This window comes from Peromyscus maniculatus, chromosome 4 (assembly GCF_049852395.1).
Source record: "Peromyscus maniculatus bairdii isolate BWxNUB_F1_BW_parent chromosome 4, HU_Pman_BW_mat_3.1, whole genome shotgun sequence".
In the NCBI taxonomy this organism is placed as follows: Eukaryota; Metazoa; Chordata; class Mammalia; order Rodentia; family Cricetidae; genus Peromyscus; species Peromyscus maniculatus.
Genome location: NC_134855.1, coordinates 137,535,030 through 137,549,597, shown reverse-complemented (window position 1 = coordinate 137,549,597; position 14,568 = coordinate 137,535,030). Strand labels below are relative to the sequence as shown.

Below are 14,568 nucleotides of genomic sequence, written 5' to 3'. Positions count from 1 at the left end.
TTAAAGAAATTCCTATCCTGTTCACTCAGTCTTGTGCAGCGGGGCAAAACATTTCAATATGTTCTGCTGCAGAAAGTTGAAACGACACATGCAAAGAGACTGCCTGTTGTGAAAGATAGAAGAAGGGTGATGTACATGAGAGATTATACAGTCGAACAGACGGAATGCAGATATGACTCCAGCCACAGGGACCAGCCTTAGCTTAGCCAGGGACCATCGCCTGGTCACCATCCTGATACCTGTACATGGAAGCTGCTGAGCCCAGAGTTTGTGTTTGCTCAGCTAGCAAGAGTTAAAAGCCCAAGTCTTCTCAAGGGATATTAGAAAGATTCCAGAGATGATCTATGTAAACTGCTTCAAGCTCTCTCTCTCTCTCTCTCTCTCTCTCTCTCTCTCTCTCTCTCTCTCTCTCTCTCTCATCAAAAACAGGAAAGGAAATCAAGGTATTAATCATATTATTCCTCCAACTCGAGCTCCCTCTGAATTACTCTCCATGTAATCTGTATTTATGGATAGAAGCATCCATGCCTTGGAAGCAGAGACCTCCAAATTCATAACTGTCAGAATCACAAACCATGGGCAAGGAATTAACAGCAATAATTCCATTCTTTTTTCTAAGTCGAGCCCTAGATAGAATTGAATTAGCAACCATGCCCCAGCCTTCTTGCTGCTTTAACAGTGTGCATTCACCAGGCTGGGGGCTGTTTCTGCAGGTTTTACAGACACTTGGAAGCAGATGTGGCGATTTTCTCCGGAGCCGGTTCTGCAAAGATGTCCTGCCAAAATTGGCCAGCTCCTTAATCACCCAGGCCCCCATCAGTGCCCGGGCTGGACCAATTTATTCTCACACACTGGCCTTCAAGCTGCAGCTGGCTGTTTTGCAGGGCCTGGGTCCCCTCTGTGAGAGTCTGGACTTAGGTAGGTATCACATGGGTCTTCTGGCCTCAGAGCTGGCACGGGACTTGATGCCCCCTACTTTGCATCCTCTGCCTAGTAGTGCTTGCATCCCTCACCTCCCTTCTTATATACTTCCTTCAATCTACCCTGGCTCCCTCATCTTTACCTTTGGTAGTCCTGGCTTGCTGGACAGAGTAAAGCACCCAGGGAATCTTGCATGGCTAATCTTAGGTCCCCAGACAGTGATTGGTTATTGCTTGTCCCAAATGCAGTCTGAGGGCCTGAGGCTTGTTTTGTTTTTCTGCCCTGCAGGTGAGGGTGACCTGAATAAAGTGGCTGATGCCTGCTTGATTTACCTCAGCACCAAACAGCCCGTGAAATTACAAGAGGCTGCCAGGAGGTACGTCTGCTTCATCACCCGCATCTCTTTACGTTTGTTCTAAATTATAGATGATTTGCTAATGGCGAGCAGAGTTGAGGCAATCTCTGCTCTCTTTTCTCTCTCCTTGCCAGGTTAAGATGATTTCTTTAGCTGTGCCAACTCCAAAGATGGTATTTTGACTAGATGCTTTTTGCACGTGACCTTTTCCTGTGCTGCAATGTCAGCAACAATTCCAGAGGGCCACAAAGCAGAAAAGACTGGGTGCTGGAGGGAACCCAAGCCTCCCTGGCTGGAGGGTTTCCATCTCTATTCTGTTCCTTGTGATCAGTGATCCGGCACCTTTCTGTGCCTCTGCTCCCTCCATAGTGAAGCCAGAGGATAGCACCAGGTGTGCCATGACTAACTACAGAAAGTCATAGATGGAAGAAGACTCTGTGCAGAACTGGGTGCAGTGCAGACAGATGTGTGCCTGTCTCTAGTGTTCATGCCACTCAACTGCTTCTGGCAGTAAGCTGACCCAAAGAGCAACTTGATAGACCTTTTGATTCCAAAATTACATGAGCCTAATTTCCCAGGGTTTTGGCCATGCCTGTTAGAAAATAGCTGTGCCTCTAACACAAGCTATTTCGGTTCCACAAGGACTGAGTGATTTTTCTCATAAGCTGAAACTGAGCACAGCAGCATCCTTAACTTGAGACCCAGAGTGCACCCTGGCCTCCTTTCCCCAGCACTCTGCAGCTGCCTGCCCCTGGACACCTGCTGCCTGGCCTGCCAACTTCCTGTAGGCATAGCCCCTCCTCCTCGGGCATCTGGAGTTAGCCCTCATCATCCTTCCTGGGGTGGGAGTCAGGCGACTCCTCATTCCCCCTAGGAGCTGGGAAGGCTGCTCTGACTGTGGAATGAGGAGAGCAACATGCTCTCTTACCCATTCCCTACAAGTGAGGGGAATATCTTTTGGAATTGATTTATTGTCTTTGCAATTCTTTGCTCTCAATTTCCTTCGTAGCTTTGTTTCCTTCTGTCCCTTTCCTGTCAAATCTCTTAGACCCGAAATCAGTCCTGGTTTCTGGAGCACAGGGGTACATCCCAAAGAGCTTCTTATCCTCAGGCATTCCTGTTCCTTAAAGAACCAGCAAAAGGTGAAAGTGGTCCTTCCTGGGCCAAACTATAGCTGGTTGTGCTGTGACTTAAGGTGCAACCCAAGGACATGATGACTTTATCTTAGGATAAATTCTTTTGAGTTATAAAAATCTGATTTTCACACTTCCTATCCCAGTCTGCTTTTCTTAAATTCACTGCATCCCATCCTTCACATTTAGAACCATCAAGCTAATAGTCACAATACATTTATCTTTTCATTTCTAATTCTTTGTTGCCACTGAAAGTAATTAAGCCCGGAATTGGACCTTGCTGAATCTTAAGTTGGTGTGGAAGGTGGCTGGGAGGAGAGCGTAGTCAGACCACTTGGCTGTGGCTCCCTGCTTTGCCCCCCAGTACCTTCCCTTCCACCAGAGGGTTGAGTCACGTGACTGTCTGCCTTGTGGGAGGGAGCCAGGGGAAGTACAAAGCTGATTGCTTCACCCACACCTCATCTGCAAACTCATTTGGAAGAGGTAGGGGTTGGAAATCAGTGTTGTCCTTGATCAGGAGCTGATTTAGCATCTTGATTCAGAAATTAATGAGCTCTCTAAACGGGAGGAGTCACCCAAGACAATAGACGGGCCTGGTGTCCTGAGCCACCACATGGAGTGAGGGCCCTGGTGAGGCTGATTGCCTTGAAGCAGTCATGGTAGTCCTGAGGAGAGAACAGGGCCCAGGCCCAGCCTGTTTGTCCTTAGTTCTCTTTCTTAACCCCTGGATCCCTTCCTAAGAAAAGGCCTATCTGCCACTTGGAAGATTATCTGCTCCTCTTCCATTCCAAGTACCAATAGTCAAGCTACCGTAACCCATGAGCCACCACAGAAGCCTCTGTACCAGCTACTGCCTCCACCTCTGCCCCCGAGGATTCACCACATAGCCCGAGTAACACAGCACACACTCATGGGAGACAGGAAAGCTCTTATGTTTGGAAAGTTTGTAGCAGGTTTTATAAAAAAAAAAAAAAAAAGACCTTGGCCAGGCGGTGGTGGCTCACGCCTTTAATCCCAGCACTTGGGAAGCAGAGGCAGGTGGATCTCTGTGAGTTCGAGTCCAGCCTGGGCTACCAAGTGAGCTCCAGGAAAGACGCAAAGCTACACAGAGAAACCCTGTCTTGAAAAACCAAAAAAAAAAAAAAACAGACCTCACCAGGCGTGGCAGTGCATGCCTTTAATCCCAGCACTTGGGAGGCAGAGCCAGGCGGATCTCTGTGAGTTCAAGGCCAGCCTCGTCTACAGAGCAAGATCTAGGACTGGCACCAAAACTACACAGAAATCCTGTCTCAAAAACAAACAAACAAAAGACAAACCTTAGCATAATCTCCAAAAGTAACTGGGAAAGTCAGAAGGGCCCACAGATGGCCCAGCTCCCTTCAGAGCAGGTAAGCTCCCCCCACCCTGCTCCTCTGTCTGCCAGAGAGCTGGTAAGGGAAGCTTTGAGGGCCAGGGGCTACTCCGAGGCCCTGCCTTCTTTCTGCAAGATGGGGAGCCTCATGCCCAGGGAGTAGGTGCTTCTGTGGGCCTCGGAGCCATCATGATGTGAAACACAGGCAACGCTGGCAATTGGTGAGCATCCCTTTCGTCCACACCGTGGCTATTCCGTTCCCCCATTTGCCTTTCCGGGCTCCAAAGACTGTCCAAGCCTCTGTTTGCTTTTTTAATTTGTCCAGTTAAATATAGCCTTCGTGGTAGGCTTTTACATCCAGATTGTAAACTCTGGAAATGGAAATTGATCAGGGGGTGGTTGATATAACCAAGGCTGTAAATGCTAAGAGTGGAGCTGCCATTCCAGTTTAATGCTTTTATCTGGTCAATGTGCCTTGTGAGGAGGGGGATAAATCTTATAACTTGGGGGGAGCGGTGGGGGTAGGAGATAACCTTGCTGCTTTTTACCACAAGGTGTCACTGTTAACTGGTTATGGGGGCAGGGGGAGCTCCTTCAAATCCCATGTATTTAAGTAACTTTAATGGATGACAGATAAGTAAATCATATTCAGGGTGTGGGAAGAGTGGCCAACAAACCAGGGCTACAAAGAAGGCAGTAAGCCTTGACTCAGCCCTGCCCACCTAAGCCAGAGGCAGAGGCAAGTGTAACGGTTTCAATTCCCACGGGACCCAGGAGCCTCCAGGGTATCTCCCAGCATGTGGTTCTGTGCCCTTCTGACCATTGAGGCCTTGCCATTTCATGCCTGAAAAAAATTCCAGAGGAGAACAACTCCCCGACTCTTGTAGCCCCATCCCAATTTCCTTTTTCCTTGAATACGAGCACTCAGTGGGCCAATCTCCAGCTAGCCTCTGAGGCTTGTCCTCCAGCAAGGTCTTCTATCATATGCATCTTCACTCTGGGCCAAAAGCAAATAAAAACTAGGCAATATCTCCTGGTAAAACATGAAGTCCATCCCCAAGGAGTTTCATGATAAAACAGAGATCCAGGCCGGGCGGTGGTGGCGCATGCCTTTAATCCCAGCACTCGGGAGGCAGAGCCAGGCGGATCTCTGTGAGTTCGAGGCCAGCCTGGGCTACCAAGTGAGTTCCAGGAAAGGCGCAAAGCTACACAGAGAAACCCTGTCTCGGAAAAAAAAAAAAAAAACAGAGCTCCAAAGCTGCTTGGTCTCTTATCAACTCCTGCCCCCAGCCAACCCCAGAACCTAGCTAGGGATGCAGGTAGCCACCAGCTAGCATACCTTCTGGCCATGCAGGTCCTGATGCTGTTATTGCTTAGTCTTGGAGGTGGGGGGTTGAGGGCACACAGTCTCATTTACCTCCCTTCACCTGATATTGTGTAAAAGCAAGTAGCACCAGTCGGACAAACTAGGTTTAGGTCCTACATCCTGTGGTATGTGGCCACATGAGATCCATTGCTTTTCAGTTCCTCCCTCTATGAGGAGATGGTGGTGATGCCTTCCCCAAAAGGTCTTTGTACAGATGAGTTGTTTTTATGTGATCAGAAAGTCAACTCTGAAAATTGTGTGGTGAACTCCCATGTGCCAAGCACTGTTCTGGGTACTGAAAATAGAAGAGAAGACAGAAGCCTCTGCCCTCACAGTGCATGTGTTTCTATATGTATGTACACATTAGGAAATGCATGTGTGCATACACTAACCGAATGATGTGTTGTCATACGTATAGACACCTGGATGCAGCCTTCCTTCTAAATCTTCTTGTTACTGAAATCTGAACAGGGCTTTCTTCTCAAAAGGTTTTTTTTTTTTTTTTCATGTTAATTGGAGCACCCCTTTTCATCTCCATTTGTGGGGGAAGTCAGGAGCAGGTTTGAAGGTTCATTTATTGACTGACTTCCCAGCTCTCTTTCTAGCAGTAGGATCCCAGCCCATCAAAGAACCAGCTGGTGCCTTCAAACCCTGGGCAACACAGACTAGCACAGGCTCCTTCATTTCATCCCCACCAGAGCCCGGCTCCTCTCTGCGCCACCCACTGGCCTGCCTGTTTGAACAGATCAGGAGCCACTGAGGTGATCCACTAGTTCAGCTAGCTCAGAATGAATAGCCCGTCCCCTGAATGGGGTGGGCAGCACGCTTGAGGCCTGGATGCAAAGCTGTTTCCCCTGGGTTGCACCTGATGTGGAAATGAGGGCACTCCTCCCCTTTTCCCTTCTGACATTTGATTAATAGTTGACAAATCCAGACCCAAGTAGTTAGCTTTCCTATTATCCATCTTTTGACAGGCACTGCTGCTTTCTTTTCAAGGCCCATTGTTCTAAAAATACACTCAGATCTGAAGCTGTTCACTGTGCACATCGAGGCATGATTTCGTGGTGTCAGAGATAAGAGACATCTGCCATGCAGATTATAAACAGAGCAGGTTCTGGGTTTCGGATATGAAGGCAGAGATCTCGGCACTACTTAAACCATGTGTTGCCAGTATTTTCCTGAGGCTGTAGTGTGTTGTGGGATTGCTAACCTGCTAGAGTTTGCAGCTGGTGTGTGTATGGGGGCGGGGTAAGCTTGTCTATACATGTGCATGCAGAGGCCAACTGCCAAGATCAAAAGCACGCACCATCATACCCCAGCAGAAGGACATTTCTAAGAAACACTTCTCACTGCACCCATCATGGGAGCTGCTGGCTTAGTGCCAAAGCATGGGTCACAGAAAGAGACTTTGAGTAGGAGAGGGCAAGACACTTAGATTGTCACACAAGTGTCATCTTCCTTGTAGGGGCAGGAAGCACTGCACATGGCCTCTTAGTATACCAGCCGGCACCGAGGCCAGAGGCTACTTTGAAGCCAGTGGCAGGCAGCACTGTCATGGAGCCCTAGCCTAGGGGCCTGGAAGTAGAAGAGCTAGCCAGATGGAAGGGGCTGCGGTTAAAACCCACCCAGTAGGACTTCAGCCTGCTAGGTTCTGGCTTCCTTTTGAATTATCTCTAACAGATTGGGCCTCTCCGTGTCATGTCCTTTTAAATATGCATGAAGCAATGGAGGCATTCTACTGCATTTATGATACTCTATCTTGTGGTACTTTAGGGGCATGATTAGCATCATACGCTGCTACTGGTGTTTATGGTTTTAAATCCTGTCCTCTCTGCATTTAAATATTTTTAATGCGAGTCTGAGTGTGCATGTTGGAGGTCGATCGATGGATGAATGGTTTTGAACAGGTAAATATAGTTAGGTCTAACAAGTAAGTGTAGCAGCAAAGGTAATTGGTAGCATGTATTTGGAGAGTAAATTGTTGCTTCCAGTCATAATCCCCCATTCCCAACATTTAGAAACAAAAAAACAGCCTCAGTGCATAGGAAGATAGCTAAATTGAATAGCAAGAAAGGACAGGCTTGAAATACTGGTCACCCAATGAACCGAGACCCATTAGAGTAAATTACCAAGTGTGGAAACATAGCCCCACTGCTTGCTGGCTGGGACAAGTCAACACCCTGGGCATCCATTTGTTTAAAAGGCAGCACACAGCCTCATTTGCAGTATTGGCATGCACGGAGTAATGGAGGGAGAGATAACCAGAGAAAGGGGTGTGTGTGGAGGCTGTTCTGCCAGAGAGGGGAACAGGCCTGCTTCCCAGTAAGTGATGTGCCTTCAGTTACATTTGCTCAGGCCCCTGTGGAAAGAGGGTGTGCCATGCTCCTAGGGAGATACCCCAGAACCACTTCTTTAGATGCTCCAAATAGACAAACAGATCACAAAGACACAAGTTCTTTACCTCTGGCATTTGCCCTGACAGCTCCTGGGAGCATTTTATAAATCCAGAAAGAGACAAGGAACACCAGATCCCTCAAGCAAGTAATTGACAGAAAAAGAATAGCCTGTCACCCAGGAGAGCTGGGAGCCTTGCACTTCAGTTACAGTTTATTTAGCAATGCTAGACCCTGATTGGTTTAGAGTTTTCTAGAGTGGCCTTTGAGCAGATGCTGTCTAGACAGAGGTGGTGAAGACATACTCTGCTCCTTCAACACAGGGCTCTTGTTTTGGTTTTGCCACTGGGAGGGGTGGGGGGTGGGGGTTAATCCGTGCTCATGCTGCAGAGCCTGTGGAAGCCAGACAGCACCTTGGAACCATCTGTCTGCCCCTGGAGTCTCCACTGGCCGTGCGCACTCCTTGGGAATCCTGACTGCACCACCCGCAAAGGGCCTCTAGGACGGCCTAGCCATACTACACTATGATATCTGCCTTTTCCAGCAGATGAGTCCCTAAACCATAGCCTTCATCAACCACCTTTGCAGCATCTCAGAGACCCAGCACAGTGTCTGCACTGACTGGACGCTTGTGAGTGTCTGAACCACAAAGATGAGGCCCTGATTCTGCTAGCTAGATTCCGTTAGCACACTTCTTGTCTCCCCAGGCCACCACACCCCATCTGGCTCATTGGAGCAGCCCAGCACTGATCCTGAAGGAATGCTCTCCTGTTGGTTTGGCCTCTGGAGTTTATTAGGTACTTACTGATACCCGTCAACTGTAGATAGGGCTGAAGTGCAGGGAAATGGCTGCCTGCATGAAGTGAAATTCAATAAAACCGCATTTTAAGTGAAAAATCAGTATAAACACCAGGCTTCTTTGCCATGGAAACAGAGGTTGCTTAGAAACTGCCTAACGGCGAGTTCTAAATTTTTTAAAGTCAAGTTATCATTTAAGCTACACGGCCCTACAGGTTATTGAGAGATAATCACCTGCCTCGGGACATGTGGAGGCACGAGACACAGCTGAGTGCCTCCTGTGCTCTGGGGACCAGGTCATCTCTTGATAACTGTGCTCCCCGGAGCCACCAATTTGGGCCTGGGGGAAGGAGAAAGGAGTTTTTGTTCAGAAGTTAAATAGTGTACGTTCTCTTTGGGTTTGAAAAAAGATGAAACTGGCCATTTGGCATGTTCAACAACCATCCCTGCCGTGTCTGGAGATAGACTGGGGACATGTTGCAGGCAGCTGCCCTGGTCACTCAAAGCAGAGGACTTACCTTTGTCTTCTGGCTTGATTATGCAGAAAGGCTGGGCCAGAAGTGGCCCCAAGCAAAGTGCTCCGAGTAGAGTCAAAGCCAGGCCTCTGGAGCCCTGGGAACCCAGCCTGCCAGACCTCAGGCTCAGCCAGCAGGGCCAAGCCAACAGGGCCCCCGAAGAATTGGTCAGTGTTTAGGGTTCAGCAGACCGCATGCCTCCTGCCCAGCAAGTGTGAAGCTGCTCCTGCCAGCCACCTGCCTTCATGGTGCAGGTTCAGTCCCAACCTCAGGCATGCAGACAGTGAAATACACTGCATTCTGCTGTCCCTAAAATAACAGACAAAATTAGAGCCCTGTGGCTGAGAATTGGGCCCCACCAAGGCACTGTGGAGTTGCATGAGACAAAAGACAGATGTTTTGCCCTTTTCAGACTGAGCATTATCCATAGCAGGTGATGCTGCTAGAGGTGGTGGTAATAATCATTCCTCAGGCTCATGGTTCCCACCCCACCCCCCGTGTTTCTCTCCCTCTCTTTTTGTCTGCCTCTCTCTCTCTTCCTCCTTCTGTCTCCCACCACCACCACCCTTCTCATCTCTCTCTGTATCTCTCTCTCTCTCTGTCTCTGGAACAGTGCTTTCATTAGGCACTTGGTACTTCCCTGCCCCTCCCCTCCTGTCTCTTCCCCTGAGAACAATGCTTGGGGAGGCTAGACTGCCTGTGACCATCCTCGGGAGGAGTGGAAGCAGGCTCTAGAGGCAGGATCTTTGCTTCCAGCAGCTGAGGCAGGAGGAGGAACTTGCTTGCTTGAGCATCTACCCTTTCAGGAGCAAAGCACCGACGTCTAAAATGATTTCTTAGAGCTTGGCTCTGCTTAATAAAAGCGGGTGAACTCTGCACATGCTTTCTTTGCTTCCCTGTTAGCATATTATTTGGAGATCCTGGAGGGTCAGTGCAGCATCCTATTCAGCCTGCTAAAGGGGTCTCAGGAAATGAGTGTTGCTGTGCTCCCAACCTGTGAGCAGAGCAGAGCTGTGGCTGAGCTGGACCTCGGCACCTTCTGCTGACTGCTGCCCAAATAAAAATATTCCTTGAAGGAAGAGCAGCTGCAACTTGAGAAATTGTTCCAGTTCTTAAAGTAGAGGGGAAAAAAAATCAAATGAAATCATTTGCATTCTAACAGTCTTTGGCACCAAGGGAAACTGTCAGCAGTGTCACGTGTAAACAGAAATGTGCTTCCCGGGTATTTTTTTTTTTTTTGGTATGTTTTTTATCATTTCCCTCACCACTCTAATTATCAAAGATATTTTTGTTTTTAAACAAAAATTGTCTCCCACGCAGGCCCCATCTCTTTTCTGCAGTGAAGTGGAAACGATGAATTAGAATAGTATAATCACTTCTTCAGCAACCACTGTGTAGGTTATAAACAAGATTATTCTAACACACACACATGCACACACACACACACACACAGTCTCCCACCCCCAGGATATGTCTATCACACACAGTCACAGATGCACACAAACACACACACGCACACACAGTCTCCTACCCCCAGGATATGACTATCACACACAGTCACAGATGCACACACACACATGCACACACAGTCACAGATGCACACACACGCACGCACGCACGCACGCACGCACGCACGCACACACAGTCTCCCACCCCCAGGATATGTCTATCACACACAAGGAAGAAAGCAAAACTGGCTTCATAGGATAAGGCCCAGCTCCCCCAAGGACACAGGTTTTTCAGATTAATGAAATTAAAAACCAAAAATTAAGTTTTATTTAGCAATCCTTTTATTCCCATTTGACACTCAAAAGTATGCTAGAGGCTCCTAGAAATAATTGGCAAGAATATTTGAGATATTTGTTCTTATCTATATAGTTGTTCCTCGGTACGCAGGAGGGATTGGCTCCAGGCCTCATAGGTACCAGTCCCTTTGTGAAATGACAGCATGTCTGCACAACGTGGGCACGTGGTGATCACCTTACCTGGTGTAAACCCTGAGTGCTGGTTACACTGTGATGACAGGGGAAAGCCTGTGTTAGGTTCAGGACAAGTGGAATCTGGCTTCCAAGTGTTTTACTTCATCCACTAATCCTGGGGTCTGATGGTATTTTTAGCTGGTAAATGGGGGGGGGTTGTCACTTGGAGATGGGCAAGAACAACATAGAATGGCACGTGTGTGAAAATTGTAACAAAACCCATTACTTTGTATGCTAACTTCAAAAATAAATTTAAAATATACATGGGGGCTGGTGAGATAGACAGTAAAGGCACTTGCTGTGGCCTGATGCCGAGTCCCATCCCAGGACCCACATGGTAGAAACCGAGAACCTACACCTGCACGTTGTCCCTTGCCTCCACACATGGCGTGCCCATGTCCAACACACACACAGTAAATTAGTGTTTGTGTTTTTGTTATTTAAGTTTAAATGGAGTTAGTAAGGACTGATCAGTGTTTTAAACCTGGGCCAAAACCTGTAAAATGAGAAAACTGAAAAACAGGTGTGGTTGTACTAAAGGAATTCACCAGCACTTGGTAAGTAGAGGCAGGAAAATCAAGAGTTCAAGGCAACCTTGGCTATATAGCAAATTTGAAACCAGTCTGGTTACATGAGACCCTGTCTCAAAGAAAAAAGGAGGGGGGGAGCAGTGGGGAAACTGAGGCCAAACCATGTGTATAGTTTCCACGGCTCCATAGCTAGTGATAATTGATAACACATTTTGTTCACCCTGTTCCTGTTCTTCCTTGATGATGACCTCGTAACCTTTCCCAGACCCTTTCTAAAATGTAAAGACTCCAGGAAGGGGTATCCCTCAAAGTCCTTAGTCAGTTGGGAGCCTGTTGGTCAGTTCACTGACTACTTACAGTGTGCTGAGCCGAGGGAAACCCAGCAGCCGCAGTCCACGCCACTGTGAGAGGGCTAAGTGCAGAGAGAGTCCTGAGAGGGGGAGACGGGGGACCACTTGGACAGAGTGGGAAAGCGGTCTCCAGCAGGGGATGCAGTGGTGGGCTGACGGGAGGGCATCAGTTACCCTGGGAGTGAACAGCCAGGTGTGGGAGGTTGACACGGGACTGTCTAGTCTGGTGGCCCTGGGCACATGACTGGTGGTTCAGAAATAGGAGTTGAACAGATAAAATAGTCAAAGTTGGGGTCAAGGTGAAGGATTTCATTCCTGGTAACACTGTGGCCGTGGCCCTTGAGCTCCAGGTTGTGTTTGTACAGGACATTAGAGCCCTGGGCTAGCCTTCAATGAGCACTTAGTCTGTTGGCCTTGTGCTCGGGCCTCTAAGAAGCCATGGCTCTGAGTGGCCAGAGTGGGTCCATCCAGGGGCACAGGAGGACCTAGAAAAACAGACGTTAAGGGGCTTGCCCAGGTCCCCCGCATAGCTGGTGATGCAGGGGTAGGCCTGGCATCCCTTCAGACTCCAGCTACACAGAAGAGCTTCTTTGTGTCAATATTGCTTCCCTTGGACTAATTACTGTTTTGCTTCATGTCAATGGATCGGAAGCTGTTCTCCGCTCTTTCTGTTAGGCTTTGGACCGTCCTAATGGCCCTGTCTTAGGATCTAAGTGGGTTCCCTCTGCTTTTTGAAGTGACTTGATACTGTGATCAGTTCCTTCTCCGAGAGCCCAGTAACAGCCTCTGGGATGAGCAGTAGCCCACCCTCCTTCCTCCTCCCCTCCATCTCCCCACTGATGCCATTCTCTCTCCACAGTGTCTTCCTCCACCTGGCGAAAGTAGACCCCGACTCTACCTGGCTTCTCCTGCATGAGCTGTACTGCCCTGTGCAGCAGTTCACAGCCCCCCACCCCAGCCTTCACCCTGTGCAGCTGCGGGGGGCCACTGAGCAACAGAACCCCTATGCCACCAATGTGCTCCACCTGCTCCAGCAGCTACAGTGACCCTGACGGATCCTGCCAGCCAGAAGCTGAGCTGCGGCACCCCGATGGCGGTGGTTTCAGCAGCACAGAGGTGGTGAAGGTGGATTAGACAGCCGATCGATGTATAAATTGATCGATCACACACTGCTTAGAAATTGGATTAAAGGAAAGTAGCTGACTGTTGTTTATATTTCACTCTTCATGTTTCAGATGACATTGTCTGGCGGCTCGAAGAGCTTAACTCCTTAGTCTACAGTCTGCACAGCCCATCTGCCTCACGGGTCCCTACACACACATGCACACGCACGCGCACGCGCACGCACGCACGCGCGCGCGCGCGCGCACACACACACACACACATACACACATACCCTGTGCTCCAGTTCCAAGGGATCCAACACCCTCTTCTCATCTCCACTGGCACCAGACTTGCACATGGTGCATAGACACACATGTGAGCAAAACACTCATAAATAAATCTTTTTTAAAAATTTTTAATGAGAGATTGATTTATTCCTCACATTTCTTTATGGGATATGTGGGGCATGTCATATCAGTCATGTCGCTCATCAGAGGACAACTTGCAGGAGTCGCTTCTCCTTCCTGTGTGGTTCCCAGGGGTTAAACTCAGGTCAGCAGGCTTGGCAGATGGACCTTTACCTGTTGAGCCGTCTTCCCAGCTCCCCCACCCCACTTTAAGACACGGAGTAACACTGTAGCCTTGGCTCTTCTGGAACTCACTAGGTAGCCCAGGCTGGCCTTGAACTCATGACAATTCTCCTTCCTCAAGTTCCTGAGTACTGGGATTACAGACATGAACCATCTCACCCAGCTTAATTTCATATTTATTTGTTTGTTTGATGTGTGTGAGTATTTTGCCTCATGTATGTATGTATGTATGTATATAACCATGTATGTGCTGGGTGCTAAAGGATGTCAGAAGTGTCTGATCCCCTAGAACCAGGGTTATGGATAGTTTAAGCCACCCTGTGGGTACTGCAAACCAAACCTGGGTCCTCTGGAATAGTAGCCAAGTGCTCTTCCCTGCTGAGCCATCTCTCCAGCCCTATCACCTTGACTTCCTAATTTTTACTGTTGGTGCCGGCATACTAGCCCTTGTAAAGGCTGAGACAGGTGTGGCTGAGCCATGAAGCGTGTCCAAGGCCGTGGGTTTGATCCTAGCACCACACTCCGCCCTGCCCACTTGTCTGGTTCACTGACCTGGGGGTTATTCTCAAGCAGATCCTAGGTGTCTTATACAAGCTTTTCAGTGTGTAAGTGTGATGCCTGTGTGGCTGCATCTAAAAAGCCCAGCAGGGACCCTGTGATGTTAGCCGTTCCGTGTCTTCATTTTCCCATCACATTTGAATCAGTGTATACATTGGGGTACTCTAATATTGCTAATTTACAGCTGCCCCCTGCACCTCTCTTTCCTTGGAAGGTTTGCTGGAAGGATATAGGCTGTCTATTCCTGGCCTCCTGGTCCTGCTAAATGGATTTGCTAATTGCGTCCATACATCAAGCTCTTCTGGAATTTCTGTAAACTGGGAAACAGCAAGAGTCCTGGGTCAGGTGTGGCATTTTGTTTTCCTTCCAGATTCCTGGCTTAGCGTTATCCCCTGTAGGTGCCTCAATCAGGAGCTACAACTTTCCCTGTATCGGCGGCCGTCGGTGTGCCCACCTCTTACCACTCACTCATTAAGGTTGCCAAGTGCTGCTTTGCTAAGTCTCCCGTGCAGACTTGCCTTTGCCTGGGGTATCTGTGAGCCAGGAATCACCCTTTCTCAGGTATGTGTAGCTGCAGCTACCATTTATTAGAAAAGGCGGGGGGGGGGGGGGGGGGAATGCTTGA

At 48.7% G+C, this 14,568-nt stretch overlaps 1 protein-coding gene across 1 annotated transcript in view; it reads left to right on the top strand.

Annotated features, from left to right (window-relative positions):
- Tti1 (TELO2 interacting protein 1) overlaps positions 1-13,214 on the top strand; it is a 50,313-nt gene extending 37,099 nt beyond the window's left edge. The window contains exons 6-8 of the mRNA XM_006984134.4: positions 714-918; positions 1,210-1,297; positions 12,551-13,214. Of these exons, the coding sequence (XP_006984196.3) occupies positions 714-918; positions 1,210-1,297; positions 12,551-12,737 (480 nt within the window). The 3' untranslated portion in view covers positions 12,738-13,214. The remainder of the gene's footprint in view (positions 1-713; positions 919-1,209; positions 1,298-12,550) is intronic.
- Positions 13,215-14,568: the final 1,354 nt, after the last annotated feature.